This window comes from Hyaena hyaena, unplaced genomic scaffold (genome assembly GCF_003009895.1).
Source record: "Hyaena hyaena isolate Hyena2069 unplaced genomic scaffold, ASM300989v1 scaffold_20, whole genome shotgun sequence".
Taxonomy (NCBI): Eukaryota; Metazoa; Chordata; class Mammalia; order Carnivora; family Hyaenidae; genus Hyaena; species Hyaena hyaena.
Genome location: NW_024080652.1, coordinates 6,640,006 through 6,652,431, shown reverse-complemented (window position 1 = coordinate 6,652,431; position 12,426 = coordinate 6,640,006). Strand labels below are relative to the sequence as shown.

General features: G+C 39.0%; 1 protein-coding gene across 1 annotated transcript in view; it reads right to left on the bottom strand.

Moving 5' to 3' along the window:
* Positions 1–366: 366 nt before the first annotated feature.
* The window catches only part of ZSCAN25 (zinc finger and SCAN domain containing 25), a 50,487-nt gene continuing 38,427 nt past the window's right edge, over positions 367–12,426 (bottom strand). The window contains exon 6 of the mRNA XM_039226066.1: positions 367–738. Coding sequence (XP_039081997.1) covers positions 695–738 — 44 coding nt within the window. The 3' untranslated portion in view covers positions 367–694. The remainder of the gene's footprint in view (positions 739–12,426) is intronic.

Below are 12,426 nucleotides of genomic sequence, written 5' to 3'. Positions count from 1 at the left end.
TATGCAGGATGTGCCTCAGAACTGTGTTGAGGGTAAGGGAAGCTAGGATGTCTTCTCACCTCTTATTTGTGAAGGAGTGCTGCTTTGGGCATTAACTGCCTCGCACTTCCTGCTTGTCCCTTAGTAAGTCAAGCACATGAGGGTATCCTCAGTCCCTGAGACACAAGCAGCATGGAAACTGTCTTCAGGAATATGTGTCATACACCAAAAGCATCTACTCCAATACAAATAACTGAATCTTGGTTTTCCTTCTCCTTTCTGCTTTTTGCCTAGAGCATATACCCCCAAAGATCTCAGAAGAATGAAATTAATAGCTAACAGGCTGGAAACCTTGACAGAAGTAAAATTGTTTTTATTTTTCCATCATCAAGTACTATGCCTAGCAAGAGAACTTAGGAAGACATTGCAAATCCATGGATGACAGTGAGAGCCTTTTTATGCTCAGCCATTCACTCCTGGTCTTCTGATTGCTAATGCTGCCCTTACTTCCTGCTCCAGAGCCTTCTACAAGCCACTCTCATGGGTTTGAAAGTCTCTCCATGAATTCCAGCATATTTATGGAAGGCAAAGTCCTCACAGGGAGACAATACACAGAATTGCTGGCTTGAAACAGAGGACATATCTAAAGGATGAAAGATGCAGGGGAAGGAAGTAGGCAGCAGCTTGAGTGAGCACTCCAAGATCAGCCAAAGGGTCATGTCTGACCTCCTGGAACATCTCTTTTCAAGCAGGGGCTACCTATGGAGGTGGAAAACAGATATCAGAAGACAACAATGCCAAGTGAACAAGGCCCAGGCCTCCCATGAGCTTCACCCAGAACAGCTTTTTTAAACTGCAGCTTAGCATTCCTTCCGCCAATGTAGTCACAGAAGGCCATAGAAGGTCTCTGAGTCACAGAGTGACCTACAAACAGTCACTGGAGAAGTCAGAGAATGGAAAGCAGAAGACATCCAGATAAGACCAGACATGATATTATGGAGGAAACTAAGGGACAACTGAAACAGTGTGGTTGGGGAAAAGTCATAGAAGTCTGGATCTGAGGGTCTCACTTGAATCTGTCATTCTGTCAATCTGTCAATCTTCATTTGGCCATGGGCAAGACCCTTCCACTCTCAACTCTATGTCCACCACATAAGGAGGTTGTACTGTAGGTCTTATTGCCCAGGTAGGATTCTATGAGCTAAGTTCTAAATTTCCAAGGTTACAGAAACAGAAGATAGAGATAAAAGGCAGGAGTGGTGACTGAGATCAAAAGCCAGATAGAATATGTTGCAACTAAATCAAGTCACCAATTGCCTCACATATCTAATGTTTTCCCACAGCAATGCTTTGCTGGCATAATCCTTGTTGAATATTAAACAATGACCTCAATGTGGCACATAAACTTTAGGAAGTTCAGATTATAATCAGACCAGCTCAGTCAGGTTGAGAATATGAACTTCAACTCACCCCAGAAACACACTATTATGAAACAGCTCTAGTGCCTGCCACTCAAAGTCAAGATTTCTCATACAGTTTCAATTCTCTCAGAATATATACATTAAAGTAGAACCTAAGGCTGTTACATGTATGCCCACAAATTGCATCCACCAATAAAAAAAAGCCCTATGGAAGCTGACTAAAACATAATAGATTTAGAACCATTAAATTACCTGGGGGATTGGGAGACTTTAATCAATAAACCCCAACGCGGGTAAAGTTACTTTTGCAATGACAGAAGCCAAAATTTTTCAAATACTTCTTAAGAAGGAGACTGAAACTGTCTAAATTTCCCTTAGTACTCATAGGCTGGTAGAAATGTATTCCTTCCTCCCTCCCTCCTTCCTTCCTTCCTTCCTCTCTCTCTCTCTCACTCTCTTTCTTTCTTTCACTACACAGTAACTCAAAAACCATACAAACTATATAGTTATCCAGTAAAGATAAATATATGAACAAATATAAAAACATATATCATTGTAATTTTGGTTTGTAACTCCACCTTTTACTGCATTATAGGATTTAAAAGACAAAAGCATAAAAAACAACTATAAATCTACATTAATGGGTACACCACATATAAAGATGTAATTTACAATCAATAACATAAAATGGGGGGGCAGGTGTTGCAGAGCTGTAAAAGAGTAGAGTTCATTTTATGTAATTGAAGTTAAGTTTAAAATAGATTTTTGTAACTTTAGGATATTTTATGTAATCTACAGGACAACCACAAAGAAAATATCTATAGAATTTATACAAAAGCAAATGAGAAGGGAATCAAAACCTGTTACTATAAAAAGCCAACCAAGGGTGCCTGGGTGGCTCAGTTGGATAAGTGTCAGACTCAGGCTCAGGTCATGATTTCACGGTTTGTAAGTTTGAGCCTGGCATCAGATTCTGTGTCTTCTTCTCTGCCCCTCCCCTGCTCTCTCTCTTTCTCTCTCTCTCTCAAAAATAAATAAACATTTAAAATTTATTTTTTAAAAAAGCCAACCAAACGAGGGGCGCCTGGGTGGCTTAGTCGGTTAGGCGTCCGACTTTCGCTTAGGTCATGATCTCGCGGTTCGTGGGTTCGGGCCCCGCGTCGGGCTCTGTGCTGACTGCCAGCTCAGAGCCTGGAGCCTGTTTCAGTCTGTGACTCCCTCCCTCCTCTGCTCATGCTGTCTCTCTCTCTCCTAGAAATAAATAAAAACCTTAAAAAAAAAAAAAAAAAAAACAACCAAACGCAAAGGGCAGTAATACAGAAGGAAATGAGAAACAATAGGCTATATGACATACAGAAACAAATATCAAAATGATAATAGCAACTCCTTCCCTATCATTAATTACTTTAAATATAAAGTACCCAATCAAAAGACAGAGATTGTCAGAATCCAACTATATTGTGTCTATAAGAGATTTGCTTTATTTTTTTTAAGTTTATTTGTTTTTTTAAAATAATCTCTACACCCAACGTGGGGTTCAAACACATGACTCCAAGATCAAGAGTCACATGTTCTTTTTTAATGTTTTATTTATTTCTGAGAGAGAGGGAGAGAAAGAGAGAGCGTGAGCAGGGGAGGGTCAGAGAGAGGGAGAGATACAGAATCTGAAACAGGTTCCCGCCTCTGAGCTAGCTGTCAGCACAGAGCTCAATGCGGGCTAGAACTCATGAACCGTGAGATCATGACCTGAGCTGAAGTCAGACGCTTAACCAACTGAGCCACCCAAGCACCCCTAGAGTTACATGTTCTACTAACTGAGGCATCCAGGCACCCCAAGAGATTCACTTTATATCTAATTACATGCGCAGGTTGAAAGTTAAAGGATGGAAAAAGATATTCCATTAAATTGAAAACCAAAAGAGAACAGGCATGGCTATCCTAATATCAGACAAAATAGACTTCAATTCAAAAACTGCAGACTCCCTATAGCTTTCTTAGTTGAGAATCTCATAGTGTTCATTGGCACAGACCCCAGTGACCTGCCTTGAAAAGGACACAGGAAACTTTTGACATGTGGTAATGCCATTGCAACTAAAGAACTCCTTCTCACCAAAAAAGGGAGATGCTGCTGCACATCACCCAGAAGGAGCTGCTGTTATGCCACCCTAGGGACAAGGGCTGCCAGCCTCCTTTAACCTTGTGCATGTCCCAGACTCCAGATCCATGGCTACCCTGCCTGTACCAACACTTCAGGCCCAGAATCCATAGCTTCTCTGTGTGTGCTCTCACTCAAACCCATGGATCCATGGCTATTCCATATGCATCCATGTCCCAGGTATCAGAGTCATCACTGCCATGGGCCAGCCAGCACCCTAGACTCCAGAGCCACTATTGCTCCATGTTCTAGACCCTGTCTCTGTCACCACGTGGTATGCACTCACATCTGATGCAACAGAGCCATTGTCATTGTGGGCTAGCCAGTGCCTAGGACTCCATAGCCACTGTTGTCCTATGAGCACCTGTACTCCAGACTCTGAGTCTGTTGCTGCTCTGCAAGTGCCAGCACCTGATCAACAGAGCCATCACCACTGTGGACTATCCAATGTCCCTAAACCTGGAGCCACTGTCTTCATGCACTCCAGTCTGCTGTTCCATGGTAGCCACGTGGTCATCCACACCAATCTCACCACTACTTCAAGGGAACTCAGAAGTTGGATACAGTGCCAAGAGAGATCCTCCCAGCAATAATAACCCCTGTAAGAGAAAAAAGAGATCAGGAGGTTCCCAGTAGTTGAAGACCCCAATAACTACTGTAGACACTCACATCCTTGACCACTGAGGACCTCAGCTAATGGAGCTGCACAAAGACAATACTGCTGGGCCTTCCGTGGGGCTGGAATTGCCAATATCCTGCCCAGCAAGCATCCTTGCATCCACCCACAGGTGAAGGTATTCCCCCATCAAAACCAGTCTGTAAAATCTGGAAGAGGTGACTGCTCTATCAAATGCACAAACATCAATGCAAGGCTACGAGAAAACAAACAAACAAAAAGGAACACAATTTTACAGTAACTGACTGCAAAGAAACTGATATCTATGAATTGCCAAAGAACTTAAAATAATTTCTAGCATGTTACAAAAGAATACAGGTAGATAACTCAACAAAGCCTAGAAAACAGTACATGATTAAAATGAGAAGTTCAGCAGAAACAAATCATTTTAAAGAAAACAAAAACAAATGGAAATCCTCAAGATAAAGAATACAATGACTAAAATGAAAACTGAAAAGGAGAGAGCATCAACAGCAGACATATCAAGCAGAAGAAAGAATCTGTGAACTCAAAAACAGACCATTTGAAATTATTCAGCTAGAGGAGTAAAAAAAAAAAAAAAAGAATGGAAAAGAGTGAAGAAAGCCTACAGAAATTATGAGACACCACTAAGCAAAAACAATATTCACATTATGGGAGTCCCAGAAGACAACAGAGACAAAGGGCAGAAATCTTATTTAAAGATATAACAGCTGAGGGGCACCTATGTGGCTTGGTTGGTTAATTATCTGGCTCTTGATTTCAGCTCAGGTCATGATCTCAAGGTTGTGAGATCAAGCTTCACATCAGATTCAGTCCTGACAGCACAAAGCCTGCTTGGGAGATTCTCTCTCTCTTTTTTCCCCTCCTCTGCTCACACTCTCTCAAAGAATAAATAAACTTTAAAAAGTACAACATGGAAAGAAGGGAGGAAGGAAGGAGTGGCAAACAGCTGAAAACTTCCCAAATCCAGGGGAAAATAGAGATATCCAGGTATATGAAGCTCATAGGTCCCTAACAGATTCAACCCAGAGGACTTCACTGAGACACAATATAATAAAACAGCCAAAAATCAAAAACAAATAATTTTGAGAGCAGCAAGGGAAAAAAAGCTCATCTCATACAAGGGAACTTCCATAGGACTATCAGTGGCTTTCTCAGCAGAAATCTTGTAGACAAAAAGAGAGTGGAATAATATATAGTGCTAAAAATTTTTTAAAAATTGGCAACCAATGGGGTGCCTAGGTGGCTCAGTCAGTTGAGCGTCTGGCTTCAGCTCAGGTCATGATCTCATGGCTCACGGGTTCAAGCCCCACATCGGGCACTGTGCTGACAGCTCAGAGCCTGGAGCCTGCTCCGGATTCTGTGTCTCCCTCTCTCTCTGCCCCTCCCCTGCTCTTCCTCCTCCTCCTCCTCCTCCTCCTCTCTCTCTCTCTCTCAAAAATAAATAAACATTTTAAAAAATTGTCAACCAGGGGCGCCTGGGTGGCTTAGTCGGTTAAGCGTCCGACTTTCGCTTAGGTCATGATCTCGCGGTTCGTGGGTTCGAGCCCCGCGTCGGGCTCTGTGCTGACTGCCAGCTCAGAGCCTGGAGCCTGTTTCGGAATCTGTGTCTCCCTCTCTCTCTGACCCTCCCCTCCTCATGCTGTCTCTCTCTCTCTCTCCTAGAAATAAATAAAACATTAAAAAAAATTGTCAACCAAAAATACTTTACCTGGCAAAGCTGTCCTTAGGAAAAGAAGAAAATAGGGGCACCTGGATGGCTCAGTCAGTTAAGCATCCGACTTCAGCTCAAGTCATGATCTCGTGGTTCGTGGGTTTGAGCCCCACATTGGCCTCTGTGCTGACAGCTAGCTCAGAGCCTGGAGCCTATTTCAGATTCTCTGTATCTCCTTCTCTCACTGAACCTCCCGTGCTCACGCTGTCTCTCTCTCTCTCTCTTTCTCTCTCTCACTCTCTCTCAGAAATAAATAAAACATTAAAAACTTTTAAAAAAGGAAAAGAAGAAAATATAAAGACTTTCTCAGATAAACAAAAGCTGAGGGAGTTCATCACCACTAGACGCGCCTTAGAAAAATGCTAAAGAGAGTTCTTCAAGCTGAAATGAAAGGATGTTAATTAGTAACAGGAAAACATATGAAGGTTTAAACTCACTGTTAAAGGAAAGTATATTCAGAATACAGTAATACTGGAATAGTGTGTGAAATTCACTCTAACACAAAAGTTAAAAAACAAAGTATTAAAAAGAAGTATAGCTACAATAATTTGTTGATTGATACACAATATAATAATATGGAAATTGTGATATAAAAACAAAATACAGGGGAAAGAGGAGTAAAAGAGTAGTTTTTATATGTAATAAAAGTTAAGTTGTTAGCAGCTTAAAATAGACCCTTATAACTATAAGGTGTTTATATAAGCCTCGTGGTAACTACAAAGCAAAAACCTATAATAGATACACAAAAGAAAAAAGAAAGAAATTAAAACATACCACTAGAGAAAATCATCAAATCACAAATGAAGACAGCAAGAAGGAATAAAGACCCAGAAAACAGTCAACAAAATGACAATACTAAGTCTTTCCTATTAATAATTACTTTAAATATAAATGGATTATGTTTTCCAATCAAAAGACACAGAGGTTGAATGGAATAAAAAATAAGACACTGTCTTCTCCCCTCTAAAAAATAAGGCCCAATATATGCTGCCTACAAGAGACTTCTTTCAGCTTTAAGAACATTCATAGGCTCAAAGTAAAGGAATGGGAAAATATATTCCATGTAAATGGAACCAGAAATAGCAAAGGTATCTATATATAGATGAAACATGGGTGCCTGGGTGGCTCAGTCGGTTAAGCGTCCAACTTCAGCTCAGGCCATGATCTCATGGTTTGTGGGTTCGAGCTCTGCGTCGGGCTCTGTGCTGACAGCTAGCTCAGAGCCTGGAGCCTGCTTCAGATTCTGTATCTTCCTCTCTTTCTGACCCTCCCCTGGTCAAGCTGTCTCTCTCTGCCTCAGAAATAAATTTAAAAAAAACATTAAAAATTTTTAAAAAAAGAAACACACTAAGTCAAAAATGGTAATAATAGGGGTGCCTGGATGGATCAATTGGTGAGGCATCAGACTCGATCTCAGGTCTTGACCTCAGGGTCGTGAATTCAGACCCTACGTTGGGCTCCACAGTGGGCGTGGAGCCTATGAATGAATGAATGAATGAATAAATAAATAAATAAAGTAATAATAAACAAAAAAGGTCATTATATAATGCTAAAAGGTCAATTTATCAAGAAGATATATAACTAAAACTATACATATACCCAACATCAGGACACCTAAATATATTAAGCAAATATTAACAAATATGAAAGCAGAAACAAGAAAAATAATAGAAAGGGACTTCAAAACCTCACTTTAAACAATGGATAGGTCATCCAAGCAGAAAATCAATAAGGAAATATTGGACATGAATTAGACTTTAGACCAAATGACCAAACACACATGTACAGAACATTCCATTCAATAGCAGTAGAATCAATACTCTTCTCAAGTGCACACAGAACATTCTCCAGAATAGATCATATGTTAGAACACAAAACAAATCTTAACCAACCTAAGAATATTGAAGTAATATCAAGCATCTTTTACAACCACAATATGAAAGTAGAAGCCAATAATAGAAGGAAACCTAGAAAATTCACATATGTACGCAAATTAAACAACACATTCCTAAACAATCAATACATCAAAGAATAAATCATAAAGGAAATTAAAAAATATCTTAGAAAATGTAAATGTAAACACAGCATACAAAAACTTTTGGGATGCGGGGCACCTGGATGGCTCAGTCGGTTAAGCATGCAACTTCGGCTCAGATCATGATCTCGTGGTTCATGGGTTTGAGCCCTGCGTTGGGCTCTGTGCTGACAGCCAGCTCAGAGCCTGAAGCCTGTTTCAGATTCTGGGTCTCCCTCTCTCCCTGACTCTCCCTTGCTCATGCTGTCTTTCTCTCTCTCAGAAATAAATAAAATAAAAATAAAAAACTTAACGGGATGCTTCAAAAGCAGCAGTAAGAGGGAAGTTTATAGCAATGTGTCTACATGAAGAAAGAATATCACAAATAAACCTAAATTTATACCTCAAAAAAGTAGAGAAAAAAAACAACAACAACAAACTAAGCCCAAAGTGGGCAGAATGAAGGAAATAACATGACCAAAGCAAAAATAAATGATATAGAGACTAAAAGGAGAACAGAAAAAAGCAACAAAGCGCTGGTTTTTTTTTAAAAGATAAACAAAATTGATAAACCTTTACCAAGACTAAGAGAAAAGAAAAAAGCCTCAAAGAAATAAAATCATAAATGAAGGGGGAGACATCACAACCAATATCACAGAAATGCAAATGTTCATAAAAGACTACTATAGTTGTTATACACTAACAAATAAGGTAACCTAGAAGAAATGAATATATTCCTGCAAATATACAGTCTACCAAGACTGAATCATAAAGAAATAGAAAATCTGAATAAGCCTATAACTAGTAAGGAGAGTGAATCAATAATCAAAAATCTCTCAGCAAAGAAAAGTCCAGGATGAGATGGCTTCAGTGGTGAACTCTACCAAACATTTAAGGAGAAATTAATACCAATCCTTCTCAAACTCTCCCAAAAGAAATGAAGAGGAAAGAACACTTCAAAACTCATTTCACAAGGCCAGTATTACTCCAGCATCAAAGCCAGACACTACAAGAAAAGAAATGACAAACACAGATACAAAACATCTCAACAAAATACTAGCAAACCAGGGCGCCTCGTGGCTCAGTCGGTTAAGCATCCAACTCCTAATTTTGGCTCAGGTCATGATCTCACAATCATGAGACCAAGCCCCACATTGGGCTCCACACTGGGCATGGAGCCTGGTTGGGATTCTCTGTCTCCCTCTCCCTCTGTCCCTCGCCTCTCAAAAAAATACTAGCAAACTAAATTGAAGAGCACATTGAACAGATTATATGACATGATCAAGTGGAATTTAATCCCAAGGATACAAGGCTTTAATCCCTGGGATTGCAATCAATGTGATATAACATTAACAGAATTAAAGGGAAAAAAATCACTTGATCATCTCAATGGATCCAGGAAAAGCATTTGACAAAATTCAACATGATAAAAACTCTCAAATATTTGATACAGAAAGAATGTACCTCAATAGAATAAGAGGTATATATGACAACCACACAGCCAACATTCTACTTAACACTAAGATCTGGAACAAGGTAAAGATGTGCACTTTCACAACTTCTACTCATCTTTATACTAGAAGTCCTAGCCAGAGCAATTAGGCAAGAAAAAGAAAAGGCAACCAAATCGGAAAAGAACAAATAAAACTATCTCTGCTCACAGACAAAAATATCATATATGTGGTAAACCCTAAAGATAACAAACACAAAATATTAGAACCAATAAAAATTTTCAGCAAAATTGAAAGATAAAAAATCAGCATATAAAAATCAGCTATGTTTCTAGACATTAACAATGAATAGTCCAAAAAATTTAAGAAAACAATTTCATTTACAATAGCATCAAAAAGAATAAAATGAAAATACAACAATCCAAACTCTATGGGATGCAGTGAAGGCAGTTCTAAGAGGAAAGTACATTGTACTCCAGGCCTATTTCAAGAAATTAGAAAAAGCACAAGTGGAAAATCTAACAGTGCACCTGAAGCAACTAAAGGGAGAGCAACAAGAGCACCCCAAACCCAGTAGAAGAAGAGAAATAATAAAAATCAGGGCAGAAATAAACAATATAGAAACCAAAGAAACAGTTGAACAGATCAATGAAACCAAGAGTTGAGTTTTTGAAACAATAAACACAATTGACAAACCTCTAGCCAGGCTTCTCAAAAAGAAAAAAGAAAGCACTCAAATGGACAAAATCATGAATGAAAATGGACTGATTACAGCCAACCCCTCAGAAAAACAAGCAATTATCAGGGAATACTATGAAAAACTATATGCCAACAAATGGGACAACTTAGAGGAAATGGACAAATTCCTAAGCACACACTCACTACCAAATTCACATGGGAAGAGAGAGAACACCTGAACAGACCCATAACTAGTGAGGAAATCGAATCAGTGATCAAAAATATCCCAAAAATAAGAGCCCTGAACCGGATGACTTCCTTGGGGAATTCTACCAGACATTTAAAATAGAATTTATACCCATTCTTCTCAAGCTATTCCAAAAATAGAAATCGAAGGAAAACTTCCAGACTCATTTTATGAAGCCAGCATCACTCTGAACCCCAAGCCAGACAGAGATCCAGCAAAAAAGAGAACTACAGGCCAATATCCTTGATGAATACAGATGCAAATATCCTCAACAAGATACTTGCAAATTGAATTCAACAGCACATAAAAAGAATTATCCACTAAGATCAAGTGGGATTCATCCCTGGGTTACAAGGCTGGTTCAATATTCGCAAATCAATCAATGTGATACATCACACCAACAAAAGAAAAGATAAAAATCATATTATCCTGTCCATGAAAGACTCTTGAATGCTGAGAACAAACTGAGGACTGATGGTGTGGGGGGGGAGGGGGGAGATGTTCATGGAGGAGGGCACTTGTGGGGATGAGCACTGGGTGTTATATGGAAACCAACTTGACAATAAACTATTTGTAAAAAAAAAAAAAGGGGGGGACAGTGGGGGAAAGAAACTATAATAAAAGATAGGAAGACTGTTGTTTTGATTAAATGAGATAGAGTTAAAAGTGGGGTCTACATTTATTACTCAATTAGTAAATATTGGTTCCATTCTTCCTCTCATAAAGTACTGCATTTAACATTTCCAAGTTTGCACCAGTTAACGTTAACCCTCTTCACTAGGAGTTCAATTAAATCAATTAAAATTTTCAAGCCTCCCAAAAATCTTTTCTGGCAAGATAGTATATAATTGAGTCAACTCATTAACTAAACCAAAGTATAAAATTGTTGTTAAATTCAACAAAACTTATTAACTCAAATTGTAAAAATCTTCATTTGTTTGCTATTTCTCAATAATAATTATATGCAAAACATTTTAATAGATACTGTGAGGTACACAAAAATTAATCTACCACAATTCACAGTCATGTTTGAGCAATTTATCTGCTGATAAAACTTGTAAATTCTCATTTAGTATTAGCAAAAAAATGGAGAGGAAAAGAGAAAGGATAATCTCCTTATTTTTACCAGAAAAATACGTCTCCACAGGCATATTAAGAGTGTGGGGTAAATGCGAGGGGGAAAAAAAAGCTCTTGTGTGAAAAATACTGTCGATATTTGCATAAGTCTCTATGGAAATAAATCTTAATCAGTCTTCCAAAAAAAAATTCAGATGATCCTCTCAATAGATGCAGAAAAAGCATTTGACAAGATGCAGCATCCCTTCTTAATAAAGACACTCCAGAAAGTTGGGATAGAAGGAACTGATTTAAACATCATAGGGGCGCCTGGGTGGCTTAGTCGGTTAAGCGTCCGACTTTCGCTTAGGTCATGATCTCGCAGTTCGTGGGTTCGAGCCCCACGTCGGGTTCTGTGCTGACTGCCAGCTCAGAGCCTGGAGCCTGTTTCAGTCTGTGACTCTCTCTCTCTCTCTCTCTCCCTCCTAGAAATAAATAAATAAAACATTTTAAACATCATAAAAGCCATCTGTGAGAATCCCTCAGTTAACATCAGCCTCAATGGAGAGAAACTGAGAGCTTTCCCCCTGAGATCAGGAACACGACAGGGATGTCCACTCTCACCACTGTTGTTTAACATAGTGCTGGAAGTCCTAGCATCAGCCATCAGACAACAAAAGGAAATCAAAGGCATCAGAATTGGCAAAGAAGAAGTCAGTCTTTCACTTTTTGCAGAGGACATGATACTCTACATAGAAAACCCGACAGACTCCACCAGAAGCCTACTGGAACTGATCCAAGAATTCAGCCAAGTTGCAGGGTACAAAATCAACATACAGAAATCGGTTGCATTTTTATACACCAACAATGAAGCAACAGAAAGAGAAATCAAGAAACTGATCCCATTCACAATTGCACAAAAAAACATAAAATACCTAGGAATAAACCTAACCAAGGATATAAGAGATCTGTAGGATGAAAACTACAGAAAACTTATGAAGGAAATTGAAGAAGACACAAAGAAATGGAAAAACATTCCATGCTCATGGATAG